The 17,236-nt window shown below is 35.8% G+C and overlaps 1 protein-coding gene across 1 annotated transcript; it reads left to right on the top strand.

Moving 5' to 3' along the window:
• The first annotated feature begins 9,877 nt into the window (after positions 1 to 9,877).
• Positions 9,878 to 10,249, top strand: LOC114368231 (uncharacterized mitochondrial protein AtMg00860-like). The gene has a single exon (XM_028325557.1). It carries the CDS (start codon positions 9,878 to 9,880, stop codon positions 10,247 to 10,249), a length of 372 nt encoding a protein of 123 aa, XP_028181358.1.
• The last annotated feature ends 6,987 nt before the right edge of the window (positions 10,250 to 17,236 follow it).

Here is a 17,236-nt window from a genome sequence, read left to right as displayed (position 1 = left end):
ATAGCTTAGATCATAAGAGAGTTTTTTGTAACCAGAGAAAAACGGCAGATATTGAATAAAAGTGGTTGCTGTGAGTGTTGTGCAGTTTTGGTTCATCTTTTTTTTTTTGCATTTTTCTTATTCTTGTTCATACAAGAAACTCATTCTTTTGTGAAGTAAAATCTGATCTTGGCACAACAAATTGGTGCGGTGAACGTGGAACGATTTTTTGAGTTCGATTCAAGAAATGGGCTCGGCCAAGTATGAGGTTGAAAAATTCATAGGGCAAAATGATTTTGGGCTGTGGCGATTGAAGATGAGAGCTCTTCTTGTTCAACAGGGCCTGGTGGAAGCACTTGATGGAGAAGCCAAACTTGAAAAGATGATGGTTGATGGGGATAAGAAAGAACCACTGCAGAAGGCACACAGTGCAATTATCCTCAGTCTTGGAGACAAGGTGCTGAGGCAAGTCTCTAAGGAAACAACTACTGCTAGGGTTTGGTCAAAGCTTGAAGGTTTGTACATGACCAAATCTTTAGTTAATCGTCTTTACCTAAAGCAGTCTTTGTATTCATTTAAAATGCATGAAGATAGATCAGTAAGAGAACAATTGGATTTGTTTAATAAACTGATTCTAGATCTTGAAAATATCGATGTCACCATTGATGATGAGGATCAAACTTTGCTATTGCTGCGCTCTTTGCCTAAGAGTTACTCTTATTTCAAATAGACTTTATTGTTTGGAAGAGACTCTGTTTCTCTTGATGAAGTGCAGGCTGCTCTGAATTCAAAGGAATTGAATGAAAGAAAGGAAAAGAAGTCCTCTACAAGTGGTGAAGGGCTAACAGCAAGAGGCAAGACCTTCGAGAAAGATAGTAAATTTGATAAGAAAAATCAAAAGCCAGAAAATCAGAAGAATGGTGAAGGAAACATCTTCAAAATCAGATGTTATCACTATAAAAAGGAGGGTCATACAAGGAAAATTTGTCCTGAAAGGCAGAAAAATAGTGGCAGTAACAATAGGAAGAATGACTCAGGAAATGCTGCAATTGTTCAAGATGATGGCTATGAATCTGCAGAGGCACTGATGGTGTCTGTAAAGAATCCAGAAACTAAATGGATAATGGATTCAAGGTGTTCATGGCATATGACACCAAATAGATCATGGTTTGAACAATTTTCTGATCAAGCAAATGGGTTAGTACTCCTTGGAGATAACAAGCCTTGCAAAATTGAAGGAATTGGGTCTATAAGGTTCAAGTTTCATGATGGGGCTGAAAGAATTCTCACAGAGGTCAGATATGTACCTGAGTTGAAGAGAAATTTAATCTTTCTTGGTGAATTTGATAAAAGAGGGTATGTGTTCAAGGGTGAAAAAGGAATACTGAATGTAGTTAAAGACTCCATGGTTGTCATGAAGGGAATTATGGAGAATGGTCTCTATTCTGTAGATGGTGAAGTTCTAATTGGCTCTGCAGACACTACAACCGAAGGAGTTTTATCATAAACTAAGTTATGGCACATGAGGTTGGGCCATGTAAGTGAGAAGGGGTTGATTGAATTGGAAAAATAGGAGCTGCTATGTGGGGGCAGAATGGAAAGATTAAAGTTCTGTGAACATTGTGTCTATGGCAAAGCCTGTAGAGCCAAATTTAATGCTGGACAGCAGAGAACAAAAGGTACCCTTGATTATGTTCATGTTGATCTTTGGGGTCCAACCAAGACTCCCTCTCATTCTGGAGCAAGGTATTTCTTGAGCATTGTGGATGACTACTCAAGGAAGTTATGGATCTACATTCAGAAAACAAAAGATGAGGCTTTTGATAACTTCAAAAGCTGGAAAACACTTGTGGAAAACCAAACAGGCAGAAAGATCAAGAGGCTCCGTACTGATAATGGTCTTGAGTTCTGTTCTGAACCTTTCAATGATTTTTGTAAAGAGAATGGCATTGCAAGGCACATGACAGTTGCGGGCACCCCTCAACAAAATGGTTTAGCTGAAAGATTCAAAAGGACCATTTTGGAGAGAGTGAGATGTATGTTGCTGAGTGCAGGATTACCCAAGATTTTTTGGGCTGAAGCAGCAATGACTGTTGTATATCTCATCAACAAGTTTCCTTCAACAGCTCTAAATTTCAAAACCCCTGAGGAGATTTGGTTTGGTCATCCACCGAGTCTAAAACAGCTAAAGGTATTTGGTTGTGTTGCCTATGCTCACATCAAGCAAGACAAATTGGAACCTAGAGTTGTCAAGTGCATTTTTCTAGGATATCCTGAGGGAGTGAAAGGGTATAAGCTGTGGTGTTTGGAGGCTGGTTTTCAGAGGTGTTTGGTGAGTCGTGATGTTGTCTTCAATGAAGCTGAAATGGCCTACAAGACTAAGCCTAACATGGTTCAGTCCAGCACTGATCAGAGTAAGGAAACTGATTCTGAAAAATTAACTTTTGAGGTGGAGACTGAGGATAAACATGCTGAAACACAAGTTGTTAATTGGCCTCTTGATGAAGAAAAATCTGAAGAAAAGGAACAAGAAGAAGCTGACTATGTGCTGGCTCGAGATAGAATCAGAAGGGAAATCAAACAACCTAAGAGGTATGGATATGCTGATCTAATAGCATTTGCTCTGGTAGCTGCTAGTGAAGTTTTGGAGGAAGATCCAAAAACTGTTAAAGTTGTCTCAGCTAGTAAGGAGAAATAAAAATAGCTAAGTGCCATGAATGAAGAGATTAAGTCTCTCCATGACAACCATACATGGGAATTGATTAAAAAACCACCTGGTTCTAGAGTGGTCAGCTGCAAATGGATCTTCAAGAAGAAAGAAGGCATCCAAGGAGTTGAACCAGACAGATTTAAAGCTAGACTTGTTGCTCGAGGATTCACTCAAAAGGAAGGAATTGATTTCAATGAAGTTTTCTCTCCTGTAATGAAACACAGGTCAATCAGAATTCTTATGGCTATGGTGGCAGAATTTGATCTTGTGTTAGAACAAATGGATGTGAAGACAACATTTTTGTATGGAAAGCTTGATGAGGTGATATTGATGAAACAACCCGAGGGGTTTGAAGTCAAAGGTAAAGAGGATTATGTTTGCAAATTAAACAAATCTATGTATGGTCTAAAGCATCCCCCTAGACAATGGAATAGGAGATTTGAGGAATTTGTGGCTGACATACAGTTTCATAGAAGTCACTATGATAACTGTGTTTACTTCAAATTTCCTTCTAAAGTTGAGTGTGTGATATTGCTATTATATGTTGATGATATTTTGATAGCAAGTAACAACAAGAGTGAGGTTGAAATATTGAAATCTGAGCTGAGCAGGGAATTTGAAATGAAGGATTTGGGAGCAGCCAAGAGAATATTGGGAATAGAAATCAAACGGGACAAAAAAAGGAAATTGTTGTATCTGTCCCAGGAGTTATATCTCAGAAAAGTTCTTGAAAGGTTTGGAATGTCAAATTCCAAACTTGTAACTACTCCTATGTCACAGCAGTTTAAGTTCAGTACAAGTCAAGCACCTAAGACAAATGATGATATAATTTACATGGAAGGTATTCCATATGCTAATGATGTAGGGTCACTGATGTATGCCATGGTATGTACTCGCCCTAACATAGCTCATGCAGTGAGCTTAGTAAGTAGGTTCATGGCAAATCCAGGCAAAGCACATTGGCAAGCCCTGAAATGGATACTCAGATATATCAGAGGATCACTTGGAAGAGTTCTGGTTTATGGTGGAGCTAGGAATAGCAGAAGAACAACTACTATTGAAGGTTTTGTAGATTTTGATTATGCTGGTTGGCACTACAATTAGTTGGAAAGCTAGCCTTCAAAAGGTAGTGGCTTTATCAACCACTGAAGTTGAGTATATTGCTCTTACAGAAGCTGTGAAAGAATCTCTGTGGCTTGAAGGCATTGCAAAGGAGTTGAAGATACAAAATGAAGTGATCACAGTACACTGTGACAACCAAAGTGCTATTGATTTATCCAGAAATTTTGTGCATCATGAGAGGACAAAGCACATTGATATTAAGTTGCATTTTGTTAGAGAATTTATTGGTCAAGGATCAGTTATAGTCAAGAAGATTTCAACTGATCACATTCCTTCTGATATGATCACAAAGGCTCTTCCAAGTAGCAAGTTTTTCCATTGTTTGAACTTAATTCAGTTGAAGGATGATTAAATCCTGTTTCTGCAGTCGCCATTGTTTTTGTTAATGTTTTGTTATTGAACCAAGGTGGAGAATTGTTGTATGTTGGTTCATTAACAACCATTAGTTAGTTCTCTTACTCTTGACCAACTTAGTATTTTTTTGTTTTCTGTTATAGCATGTAACAGTTAATTAGTTTTAAGTTGGTTGGGTTAGTTAGGCTTGAAATAGTGCTTCTATTTCTTCTTCTTGTATAGCCTAGATCATAAGAGAGTTTTTTGTAACCAGAGAAAAATTGCAGATATTGAATAAAAGTGGTTGCTGTGAGTGTTGTGCAGTTTTGGTTCATCTTTTTTCTGCAGTTTGCTTATTCTTGTTCATACAAGAAACTCATTCTTTTGTGAAGTAAAATCTGATCTTGGCACAATAACATACACATTTGGACTCTTGCACTTGGGATAGGAAAGCACGTTAGAACATCCCAAATATTAATAAAAGGCGATCACCAATTCAGGTGCCACCAAGAATCCTAATGAATTGTAATAATGATGGACTATAACTTTGTGATAGATATTTGACACAACTTGATATATGATAAGTTTTCCTATATATGTTTACATAACATACACATTTGGACTCTTGCAATTAGATAGGAAGCATGTTAGATCCTCCTAAATATTAATTAAAAGAACAAAGATCAAAGGATATAAACAAATAAAATATAAAAAGGATGATAATTATAATGTGTTTCAAAATTTAACTTATCAATAGTCCCCTCATATAATGTTTGTGAGTTTGACTAATTGACAAGGAAATATTATTAAAGTTATTTTTTGGGTACAAACAAATTATTCATAACTTTTAAAATAATAACAGCATATTAACTATTAGAAAAAAATATATATGATACTCAATTATTTTATCTATAACAAAAAAAAATTATCTCTACAATAAATACTATACAAAAAATATAATAAGACTTTAATAACTTTTTATGTTGTGCTTAAATTATATTGTTTGCATAATTAAACTCCAAAATAAAATAATTAATTATTTAATACATATATATACATATAAATAAGTTATGGTTTTTTAAGAAATTCACATGATTTTTTTAAGTGGTTACATAATATTACATAATAGTTTATTACAACTGTTTTAACTACCAGCTTAAATTTGTTAATTATGTGGATCAACTTATCAACAAATTTTTACCTTGTCTTGCCTTATGTGCGCATAGGCAACATAACCAAACACTCTAAGTCTGTCATAGGTTGGAGGATGACCGAACCATACTTCTTTTGGTCTTTTCATGTTCAAGGATGTAGATGGACATCTGCTTATCAAGAAACAAACTATTGTCACAACTTTTGCCCAAAAGGTCTCTGTGACAATTGCACTTGAGAGCATGCGTCTAACCCTCTCAAGTATGGTTCTATTGAACCTTTCTGCTAGGCCATTTTGTTGGGGTGTTCTAGCAATTGATTTATGACTGGCAATTCCCATCTTCCTGCAATAATGACTGAAAAAATCAGAATAAAATTCAGAACCATTATCTATACGAAGACTCTTGATTTTCCTTTCATTATGATTCTCAATCATTGTTTTCCAATTCTTGAAAGTCTCATAAACCTGATCCTTAGTTTTGAGAATGTGAATCCATAACTTCCTTGAGAAATCATCTACACAAGTCAAGAAGTATCTTGCACCAAAATGAGATAGAGTTCTAGAGGGTCCCCATAGATCAGCATGCATCAAATCCAAGGTGCCTTTAGTTCTTTGTTGACCAACTCCAAACTTTGCTCTACAGGCCTTACCATAAACACAATGTTCACAGAAATTCAGTTTCTCCACTTTGTCACCACATAGCAGACTTTATTTACAGAGCTCCACCAGACCCTTTTCACTCACATGCCCCAACCTTCTATGCCACAACTCAGTTCTTGACATGTCTCTTACAGAAACTAAAGCTATTGACCCAACTACTATCTCTCCTTCCAATGAGTATAAGCCATGCTTCCTCACACCTTTCATGACAATCCTTGAGTCCTTCATAACCTCCAATGTTCCATTTTTACATCTGAACAGATAAACTTTTCTGTCTAGTTCACCAAGAGAAATTAGATTTCTCTTAAGATCAGGAACAAATCTCACATCTTATATAATATTTTCAATCCCATCATACAATTTTAATCTAATTGATCCAATACCTTGAATTTTACATGGCTTATTGTTTCCAAGTAACACTGACCCTCCCTGTAGCTTAGTGAACTTCTCAAACCAGGGCTTATTTGGTATCATATGGAATGAACAACTAGAATCCATAATCCATTCTCCATTAGATTTCCCAAAGCCTACCATTAAAGCTTCTGCAGATTCATAACCATCTTGTACTATCGTTGCATTTCCTCCTTCCTTTTATCTATGAGGATTATAACCATTCTGCCTTTCAGGATATAATCTTCAAGTGTGACCTTCCTTTTTGCAGTGTTAACATCGTATATTAGGCACATTTCACTATTTCCAGACTACAACTTTGATTTCTTCTTCTCAAGATGGTTGTCTTTCTTGGTTCATTTCCCTCAGACTATTAAACCTTCACCACTCACAGAAGCCTTTTTCTCATTTCTTTCATTCAATTCCTTTGAGTTCAAGGTTGATTGAACCTCTAACAGGGACAAAGATTCTCTCCTATACAAGAGAGTTTCTTTAAAATGAGAGAAAGACTTTGGTAAAACACACAATAGTAACAGGGCCTAATCTTTGTCATCAATAGTCACATCTATATTTTCTAGATCAAGAATCAATTTATTGAAGACATCTAATTGAGATTGCACAGTTCTATCTACTTGCATCTTGAATGAATATATAAGGCTTGTTTAAGATGAAGATGATTTAACAGAGATTTGATAATGTACAAACCTTCTAGTTTCGACCATGCGTTGTTTTCTCCTTTGAGACCTGTCTTAGTACCTTGTCTCCAAGACTTAAGATGATTGCACTGTGAGCCTTATCCATCAAGATCTTCTTATCCCTTTCCTCCAACTTTGCATCAAGAGTGGTTTCACCTTGCAAAGCTTCTTCATGACCCTAATGAGCAAGCAATGCTCTCATCTTCAATCGCCATAAGCCAAAATCATTTTGGCCTGTAAATTTTTCAACCTCATACTTTGCAGATGTCATGGCTGATCATTCCATGTTCATCGAACCAGTTTATTGTGCAAAGTATCACAGAAAATGATAGACAGAAAAAGTCAAAATTTCTTTCTTAGGATGAGTTTTAGATTACAAAGAGTTTTCTAGAGAGAATTGTAAAAGAATCACTCTCAACCTAAACAGTAGTTGAGCTAATTATACTAGTTTTTACAAATGGACAACTCACTAATTTTAGTAGTTTGTTACAACTATTGTAACTACTAGCTTAAATTGGTTAGTTATGTGGACCAACTTATCAACATTATAAATACCTGAAAATGGAATAAGAGCAAGAAGAATTATCGTAGCATATTTCATTCTATGTAACTTAGAAACCATAACAAAAGTGGTTTGTCTTGCCTTGTTTTCGTGTCGTCATGTCGGAACATAATACATGACAAGCTTTAATTGATTGCCTCAAAGAAGTTGTCGCCAGACTCACCCAGGGACATGTTGCACTAACCCAAAGCCAATCCGGTATGAACAACAAACTCAAATCCATCTTGGATCGACTTGCTGCCATAACAATATCACCACCTTTGCCCAAACTAGGTTCCTCGCCAAATACTCAGTCCTCGTTGGCCAGACCTCCTATGAAATTGGACATCCCGAGATTTGACAGCCAAGATCCACTTGGGTGGATTTTCAAAATCTCACAATTTTTCGATTACTAGTTCATACCTAAACTCGATAGACTCATGGTGGTTGCGCTTTACATGGAAGGATTAGCCTTGTCTTGGTACCAATGGATGTAGCGGAATGGGTTTATCACCTCCTGGTCCTCCTTGCTTCAAGTGTTGGAGTCAAGGTTTGGACCATCTTATTATGATGACCCCTAGGGTGCACTATTCAAATTACATCAAAAGGGTTTCAGTGAATGAGTACCTCACAGACTTCGAGCGATTAGCAAATCACATTGTCGGCCTTACTCCCTCTTCCTTGCTTAGCTGCTTCATTTTGGGTCTTAACCCCGATTTACGACGATAGGTTTAGGCTTTTTAGCCTCTATCCCTTACTCATGTTGTCGCTTTTGCGAAGTTGCAAGAAGACAAATTGCGGGATCACCATCTTAACTACCGCCCATATTTTCCCCTTCCATCTTCGCCGCCATCAACTTCATCTAACCTCAAATTTCAGTCCAAGAAACTGTCAACGGAAGAAATAGCCATTAGGCGTGACAAAGTCCTATGTTATTTCTATGACGAGAAATGGGTATCCAATCATAGATGCCAACCTCAGATACACCTCATCCTGGAAGACGAGCCACAAGAAACTCCACTGCCACCTGCAAGTTTGGAAGTCGAACCTCCCCCCTCCCCCCCCCCCCCCACAACCCTTCACCTTGTTCGGAAGCTGATGAAACCCTCAACTCAACCTCAATGGTATGACGGGCATGTTAGCCCCTGAAACTTTTCGCGTTTATGGCACCATTAATAACCATCATTTCACTATCTTGATAGATGGAGGCAACACGCATAATTTTGTGCAAACTAGGGTTGCCAAATTCCTCGATCTCCCTCACTTATCCATTTATCCTCTTCATGTTATGGTGGGAAATGGAAATGTCATGGAATGCACCCACCTCTGCACTGAGGTAACCATACACATCCAGGGTCACACATTCCTTACAGACCTATACACACCCGTTAAGCAGCATAGATATAGTGTTGGGTGTCCAATGGCTCAAACAACTGGGCCCGGTTACTGCGGACTACACCTCCTTTTCTATGCTCTTCATCCACCTGAGTCAGCCCATCAAGATTATTATGGACATCCCCATACACCTCAGATTTGTTCCACATCACACCAAGTCTTGACCTAAACCAACCCCATACTTCATCACCATCCCTAACCTTTGACTCCACCACCACACCCTTTGAAATTTCCTCACTCATCACCAAAACAACCCACCTTTTCACCAAAATAACCCACCTTCCCCCCAACATTCAACTTAAGATCATATTCATGTTACACATTAACATCAAACCTAATCATCCACACAATCAAAAAGAAAAACTCGTAAAATAGGTGCAAATCATGCTTGACATCAGGTTCATCCAACCCAGTAAGAGTCCATTCTCTTCACCAATCTTGTTGTTCAAGAAGAATGACGACTGTTGGTGTTGTTGCATCGACTACAAAGCACTGAACACCATTATTGTTAAGGATAGGTTTTCAATGCCTACCATTGACGATTTCCTTGACAAACTCAGCACGGTTTCCAGGTTCTCCAAACTTAATCTTCGCCAAGGTTTTCATCAGATAAGAATGGCGGATGAGGACATTCTAAAAACAACATTCAAGACCCACCAAGGACATTACAAATATCATGTAATGCCTTTCAGCTTGTGCAATGATCCCACGACTTTCCAGGCTGCCATGAATGAGTTATTTAAGCCATTTTCGTGAAAATTGTTGTTGCATTCTTTGATGATATACTCATTTATAGTGCTTCATTCCTGCAACACTTATCCCACCAGGAGTCATTCTTTTCGACCCTATCTCATGGATTTTTTCACCAATGAGAATCCAAATGCATGTTTGCAAAGAACATGCTTCAGTATTTAGGACACATTGTGTTAGCTGCCGGAGTGGCTCCTGATCCCTCCAAGATTAACGTGATTGTTGATTGGCCTTCTTTATCAAATCCAATAGCTCTGCGTGGTTTTCTTGGTCTTACTTGTTTCTACAAACGCTTTATTAAAGACTATGCTAACCTTATGGCCCTACTTACTACACTTCTATGGAAGAACCAACTCAATTGGATCCCTGAGTCACAACAGACGTTTGACAAATTGAATTTTGTCATGACTCACACCCCTGTCCTAGTTTTGCTGGATTTTTCTATCCCATTCATACTCGAAATGGATGCCTCGAGTTATGCTATGGGCGTTGTGCTCGTCCAAAGACACCGCTTATTTTAGCAAGGTTTTTTGCCCACGCTTACAACGAAGCTTTACATACATTTTGGAGTTGTATGCCATTACCATGGCTAGCACAAATGGCGGTACTATTTGCTTGGGAACCCTTTCATCATTGTCATTGACCATTAGAGTCTAAAAGAGTTCATGACTCAGGTCATTCAGACCCCAAAGCAGCAAATTTACTTATCCTAATTGTTAGGCTACGACTATAGCATTAAGTACTGTGTTGGTTCGAGCAACAAGACAGAAGGCACACTATCTCATATATTGTCCCAAGGTACCTACTTCACTCTTTCTATTATCAATTTTGAATTCCTCGACGAGCTCCAGTGGTCCCTTCCGCAATCACCAATAATTCACAAATTGATGAACAATATAACTTTGCATCCTGAAGCTCACCCAAACTACTCCATTAACCAATAGGCTGCCTTTGAAATAGGGAAAGATTTGGGTCCCCTTTGGCATCCCTTTATTTCCTTTGTTATTGGTGGAATTTTACTCCATTATGATTGGGGGTCACATGGGCATCGCGAAAACATTACGCCGCCTCCAAGATACTTTCGTTTGGGATGGCATGTGAAAAGATGTCCATTTATCACAAAATGCACTACCTACCAGCAAACCAAATATGAAACAAAAATGGTGGTAGGTCTTCAATCCCTTCCCATTCCGGCGGGTGTTAGGGAGGACCTCTCCTTAGACTTCATCACAGGTTTGTCTCCATCTCATGGGTACACTTGCATACTGGTCGTAGTGGATCGTTATTCTAAAGGAGCACACTACGGGGCATTACCTCAGCACCATTCTACTTTTAAAGTGGTCACCCTGTTTCTGGATATTGTTTGCAAACACCATGATTTCCCTTGCTCCTTGGTATCAGATAGAGACCCCATCTTTATTAGCTCTTTCTGGCGTGAGTTATTCCATTTAAGTGGCACGAAATTACAATTCAGTACTGCGTATCACCCGAAGACCGACAGTCAAACGAAAGTTATTAATAGGATCTTTGAGCAATATCTTCATGCTTTTGTCCACGAGCGCCTTGCCTTATGGTTAAATTTTCTAACTCTAGATGAATGGAGTTATAATACTTCCACACACTCCAGTACTCTATCTCCCTTCAAAGTAATGTACGGAAAGCCACCTCTGTCTATTCAGCCATATTTACTGGGATCATCCCAGGTCGAAGCCGTGGATTCCCTCATGACTGATAGGCAAGCCATTCATCTCCAATTGCAAAGACGCCTCTTAAAAGCTCAAGCCAACATGAAACAATATGTTGATGCTCATCATCGACATGAATCATTTAATGTCGGCTACTTGGCGTATGTCCGTCTTTGCCCATACCAATAACTCTCAGTCTGCCCTCATTTTTCCAAACTATCCAAGCACTTTTATGGGCCTTTTGTTATTATTGACCGTGTGGGACCTGTGGCTTATCGCCTCCAACTTCCAGTAGACTCCAAAATTCACAATGTATTTCATTTCTCCCTCTTAAAACTAAATCGAGGCCCACTCGCCACATAGATTGCTACTTTGCCTCCAATGCAAATAGCGAACCACCTAGTGGTTGAATCATAATCATTAGTGGATTACAAATGGGATTTTTCCAAGAACCCCCCTTCTCGCCAAGTCTTGGTTCAATGGTGAGGCCTTGCCCCATAAGACACTTCCTAGGAAGACTAGGACACTTTGCGTTCTACTTATCACCTCGAGGACGAGGTAGAGTTTCATGGGAGGGGTGTTGATAGAAATACGAATCAGAGAGGTAACATGCCCAAGAGGATAGTAAGAAGGCCCACTTACTTGGGTGATGACGCATGAAGACCATTGGCACAATATAGCTCTGATGCTTTGTTAGGAAGATAGTGGAATTTTATTATAGTGTGTTTGGATAAAGAATTTTAACTAAGGAAAATAACTTATCAAAGAATTTAAATTTCTTTAATCTAAAATTCATTGTTTGGATATTTTTTATGAAGAATTTAAATTTTTGGAATTTTAAAACAGAATTTTAAACAACTAAAAAGGTGAAATTTTAATTTCCTTATAAAAGGTGAGAAATTGAAATTCTCTTCTTGATAGAAGAACTTTCCAAAACATTCGCGTATTTCCTTTATCACCTTCATCCTCTCTTCCACCTGAAAATTTCCGAAATCTTATTCTCAAACTCACGACTCTTCCCTCACGTTGATGATTCTCTTCTTCAAGAAGCATTGTCTGGGCTCGCAAAACTTTGATCGGTTGTGGGCGTAGGGGGACACATAGAACTGCATCTGTTAGTCAGGGAAGTAGCCGCCACTGCCCATCACGCGGCAGAGGTACTCGCCGGCACAGAGGGCCTAGGTCATGCCTTGCATCGTTGACTAAATGTTGTAGTCGAGTGTAGTAGTGTACGCCGTTGTGTCCTGGTTCCCCTGCAACTTCTCATGTCACATCAGTATTCTTCTCTTTGGAAACGCATCAATCATATCTTCTCTTCTCCTTGCATTTATTTTCTTTCGCCCTCACAATTTTAATTTTTTTTTATCCAAACACAAAATTTTGAAAATAAAAGAAATTTCAATTAAGGTATTTGAAATTCATAGAATTTAAATTTTTTTAAAAAATTTTAAATTACATCATCCAAACGCATTCTTATTGTCTGTAGTGGGAATTCTGTTAGGCACAATTAACAAGTTAGTGGAATTCTGTTTTTACAAATTCTACCCGTTTTGTTTTATCCGCATTTGGCCAGTGATCCTTGCCAGCTCTGCACTATTGTAATAGCTTATAAATACCTGAGAATGGAATAATACAGAGCAAGAAGAATTATCATAGCACATTTCATTTTCTGTAGCTTAGAAACCATAACAGAGACCAAGGAATATGCTGTTTTTGGTTAATTCTGTAGTTCCCTAAGCCCTGAGGCACTATTTCTCCAAATCCAAGTGTCAACCACAGACTTTTGGACCCTCTACACTATCCAACAAAAGGTGTAACTGCTGAATTAGAAACCCTTCTCTTCGCCATTTTACTTTCCATACCCACTTTTCTTCACACTACCTCCCCATGTTTTCCACCGTAGCCTCTTTTTGATCCGAAAAAAGGAAGAGCTCGGGGAATAAGTTTGCCAACATTCAACCTTCTGACCAAATTGGTGTATTGTATCTTAATTTCAATATGTAAAACTTACGCCAGCAAAGCTTTAATTAACTTTTTGTAACTTGATTTTTAATTATGTATCAATCTTTGAACTTGAAATAAAGATTATTAGTAAACCAAAAACAAAAATAAATTGGGTCCCTTTTAATTAATTAGAACCGTGAGCTTTAGAGAGGGTGGGAAGAAGAAAAAAACAATTTTTCTGGTTCCATTTACTTCAAGTGACTCAATGCTTTAAAAGAAGTTTGTCAGTGTGTGATTTTTAATCAAGCATTCATGAGAAAAAATGTCCATAGTCTCTCTCCTTAGGGGAAAATTATCAAACACCATTGAGAATTAAGAAAACAAATATTACAAACCAATATCAAGTAAAAAAAATGAAAGTTAAAGAACATATAATAAGAAATCAAAGCAAAAATTTAGAAATTTACCATCAATCATATAAGATAAGAAAGAAAGAAAGAACCAACATTCATTCTCTGTACTTAGGTGTGATCCGTGAGATAAAGAGACGAGGATAAGGTAGGAGAGTAATGTTTGTTTCAAGCTTCCTTGGTTGCCTTTTGGTGGAACTTCAATGGTAGAGGAGGCAAGCTTAGGTGATTGGGTTCCAATGAAGGTTTGCGGTGTTTAAGAGAAGGAAAGAGTCAGTTAAATGACTTGAATTATAAACTCATGTTTATTATATATGCATTATTTTATTATTATTCAATCTCAATATGAGAGAAATAGGAGAGGGGAGGGCTGCACAAATATTCTCAAGGAAAGGGAGTCTCTACACAAAGGCCCCTAAGTTCCCTTGAACTGTCAGTATCCGTTTTTATGTGTAAAACTTGAAATGATTCTAACTTTTTAGTCAAATAAATTCATTTTAAGTTGAAACCTTACGATCTGCTTAATTTATGTTTATAAATAATTATTACGAATTAATTCTTTTCTAACTAATTTCAAATTAAATTATGATAAGTAATTTGGCATTTTTCAGTCAGAAAAATATTTCAATTTCATTGCAACTCTAAAAATTCCCAAATTTTTACATAAATCATATTAATACATTTTACTGTAAAAAAACATTTTAATACATTATATTTGTATTCATCAATATATAAAAAAACATAAATAAAAGCTTAACAGACAGTTAATACAAAGCAAAGGTGGGGGTGTTACACTTACACCCATTAAATATTTGATATTTTTTCCCAATAAGACATTTTTACTTCTACTTTCTTGTTAAGAGATAAAAGAAAATGGGTGGATATTGGCTCTAATAAATCATTGAGTGTTTCTTTTCTTTTCTTTGTAGATGTTATCATTGCCTAGGCACTGTTTCAACTACTGTAGGTAGGCTTATAACAGGTGGGATTGCAACAACTATGTCTACTAAAAGGTGAGAGAATCATTTCTACTAAACATACATAATTTGATATGCAATAGACAAACATATATAGATGATACTATGAATTTTGTTGCATCTTACTGGTTTTATGAAAAAGATGTAAACAATCATTTTTACAAAGCTGTGGACACTATCTAAGTATAGTTGACAGATTTATTGCATTTGTTCATGCTGAAAATATATACTACCACTCTACCAGTGATTTTGTAATTTCTATAATTATTCCCGCTGCACGCTCTTTAATAATTAGTGTTTCATTCCATCCTTTAGTCTTCAAGTCATTGTTCCTTGTCACTTAAATGTTATTGTAAAGTATTTGCTTTCTTTATAACTTCTAAACTTTCATCATTTATATGTACACATTTAATAAATATTCCTTTTGATTGTTAAATGTCCAACTCTTATTTCTTATGAAATTTTGTTTGAAGCAACATTAATTTTAACGTGAAAATATTCTTTTTGCATCTTTTAATCTACTTGTACAATTTCATAACATATTCATCGCCTTTCTTTTGCTTTAGAACATTCATTCGAAGATGCATCCTCTTTGATTTCTTCAACCAACTTTTTCTTTCATTTTTATTGCGTGCCTCACTTTTTCCAATTCAATTTCTCATAACTGAAATCTTAGAAAAATAAGTATCAATTAAGAAAAATTGAATTGGAAAAATATGAGGCATGTAATAAAAATAAGAAGAGAAAATTGAAAATGCAACGTAAAATAGCTCTATTTAGATGGTTGGTTTGTAGTATAAGAAAGCCAATAAATATGTTATGAAATTATATGTAAATCAAAAGATACAAAAAGAAAAATTCGATGTTAAAATTAAAGACAATGAACAAAAACTTGAATACTAAGAGTTGGACATTAAACAATTAAAAGGATTTATTAAATGTGTGGAAGAATACAGAACATGATGAAAATGTAGAAGTAGTTTTGAAAATGGAAAATACTTTACAAAATGATTTAAAAGACAATGAACAAAACCTTGAATACTAAGAAGCATTGAACCAAACACTAATTATTAAAGAGCTTGAACGTAATTTGAGAAATTACAAAAATATATTTTTTCAACAGTTACACACATAATACATTTACTATTTACTACATAGATATCATGTCCACCGCTTTGTACATATTATTGGTCACACCTTTTTATTTTAAAAAATACCAGTAAGACGTACAACAAATTGACAGTATCCTATATATTTGCCTATTACATATCAAATTGTAGGTTTGGTAGAAAGGATTCTCTTTTTTTTTTTTTGGTTGTTGACATAGTTCTTGTAATCCCATTTAATATACTTTGGCCTCAAATATGTTAAGTAAAAAATTTAATTAATCACGTTTAATTACAATAATTTTAATTGAAAATTAATTTTTTTTCTCAACTCATCTCTCATCTCTAATTGGAACTTGATATTAGAAATAAAACAGATTCATTGGAACTAAAAATATGTAAGATATTTTAGAGATAAAATTAATTAAAATTTTCTTATAATTAAGACCAAGAAAAAAAAATATTATATTTAAGATCGGAGTAGTAGGTCTTACGGTAGGAGAAATGTGATGTCGCTACCTGTTACGTGAAACCAGGCTTCCAAAGGTGAATTTAGGATACCAATCTGAAAGTACGAAAAAAAAAACATGAATAGCATGGTACTATGACTCTTCTCACTAAAGATTGTTAAAAAAAGCACATCCTCTATTAAAGGGTAAAACATGACCATAGAAGAGAACAAAAGCAACACAAAAACATATTTAAGAAAGAATAAGAGGATGGGAATATAAAAACAAAAAGGTAACAACATGTTAAATTTTCTTTTAAAAAAAAGGAAAAAATGAAAAGAGAAAGACACTAACATTATGCATTCTGCTTCAACCATGCAGCGACTGCTTTAAGCGCGTGATCCTCGCAACAGCGTAATTGTAACATATATATGAGCTGGCTCCATTAAAAAAATGTTGGGACTTGGTAATTAATTATGATTATAGGGATAATTATTTAATTATACTTGAGTTGAATTGGTCTTGAAAAATAATGAATGCATTAATGCTATCGTTAATGCTTTATAAGTTACTACATTTAATATTATCAAGCTGTATTATGTAGAGGAATTAATAATCCGTTTTTCAAGCTGTATTAAATAAAATCATGAATGCTTGGTAAAAAACATTTTTACAAAAAATAATAATTAAATTTAAATTATGTATAATTTATTTTGATGAATAAAGTATATCTTTTTAAAAAGAAAAATCTATTAATATTAAAAGGTATTTTCTTTATTACATTTAATATTGTTTTTAAAATTTACGCATTTAATATTTTTTAAATTTTTTTCATAAAAAGATGTGTTTTATTAATATAGCTATAAATATTTTGTTTGCTTGATTATATTTCATCCTTATCCTTCCATAAAAAAGTTAATTCTTATTTACTGATCTC

This window comes from Glycine soja, chromosome 9, assembly GCF_004193775.1.
Source record: "Glycine soja cultivar W05 chromosome 9, ASM419377v2, whole genome shotgun sequence".
Classification (NCBI taxonomy): Eukaryota; Viridiplantae; Streptophyta; class Magnoliopsida; order Fabales; family Fabaceae; genus Glycine; species Glycine soja.
This window is presented reverse-complemented; position numbering and strand designations above follow the sequence as displayed.

Coding starts and splice junctions, on each gene's coding strand:
- LOC114368231 (XM_028325557.1), top strand. CDS start 9,878: ATGCTTCAGTATTTAGGACACATTGTGTTAGCTGCCGGAGTGGCTCCT.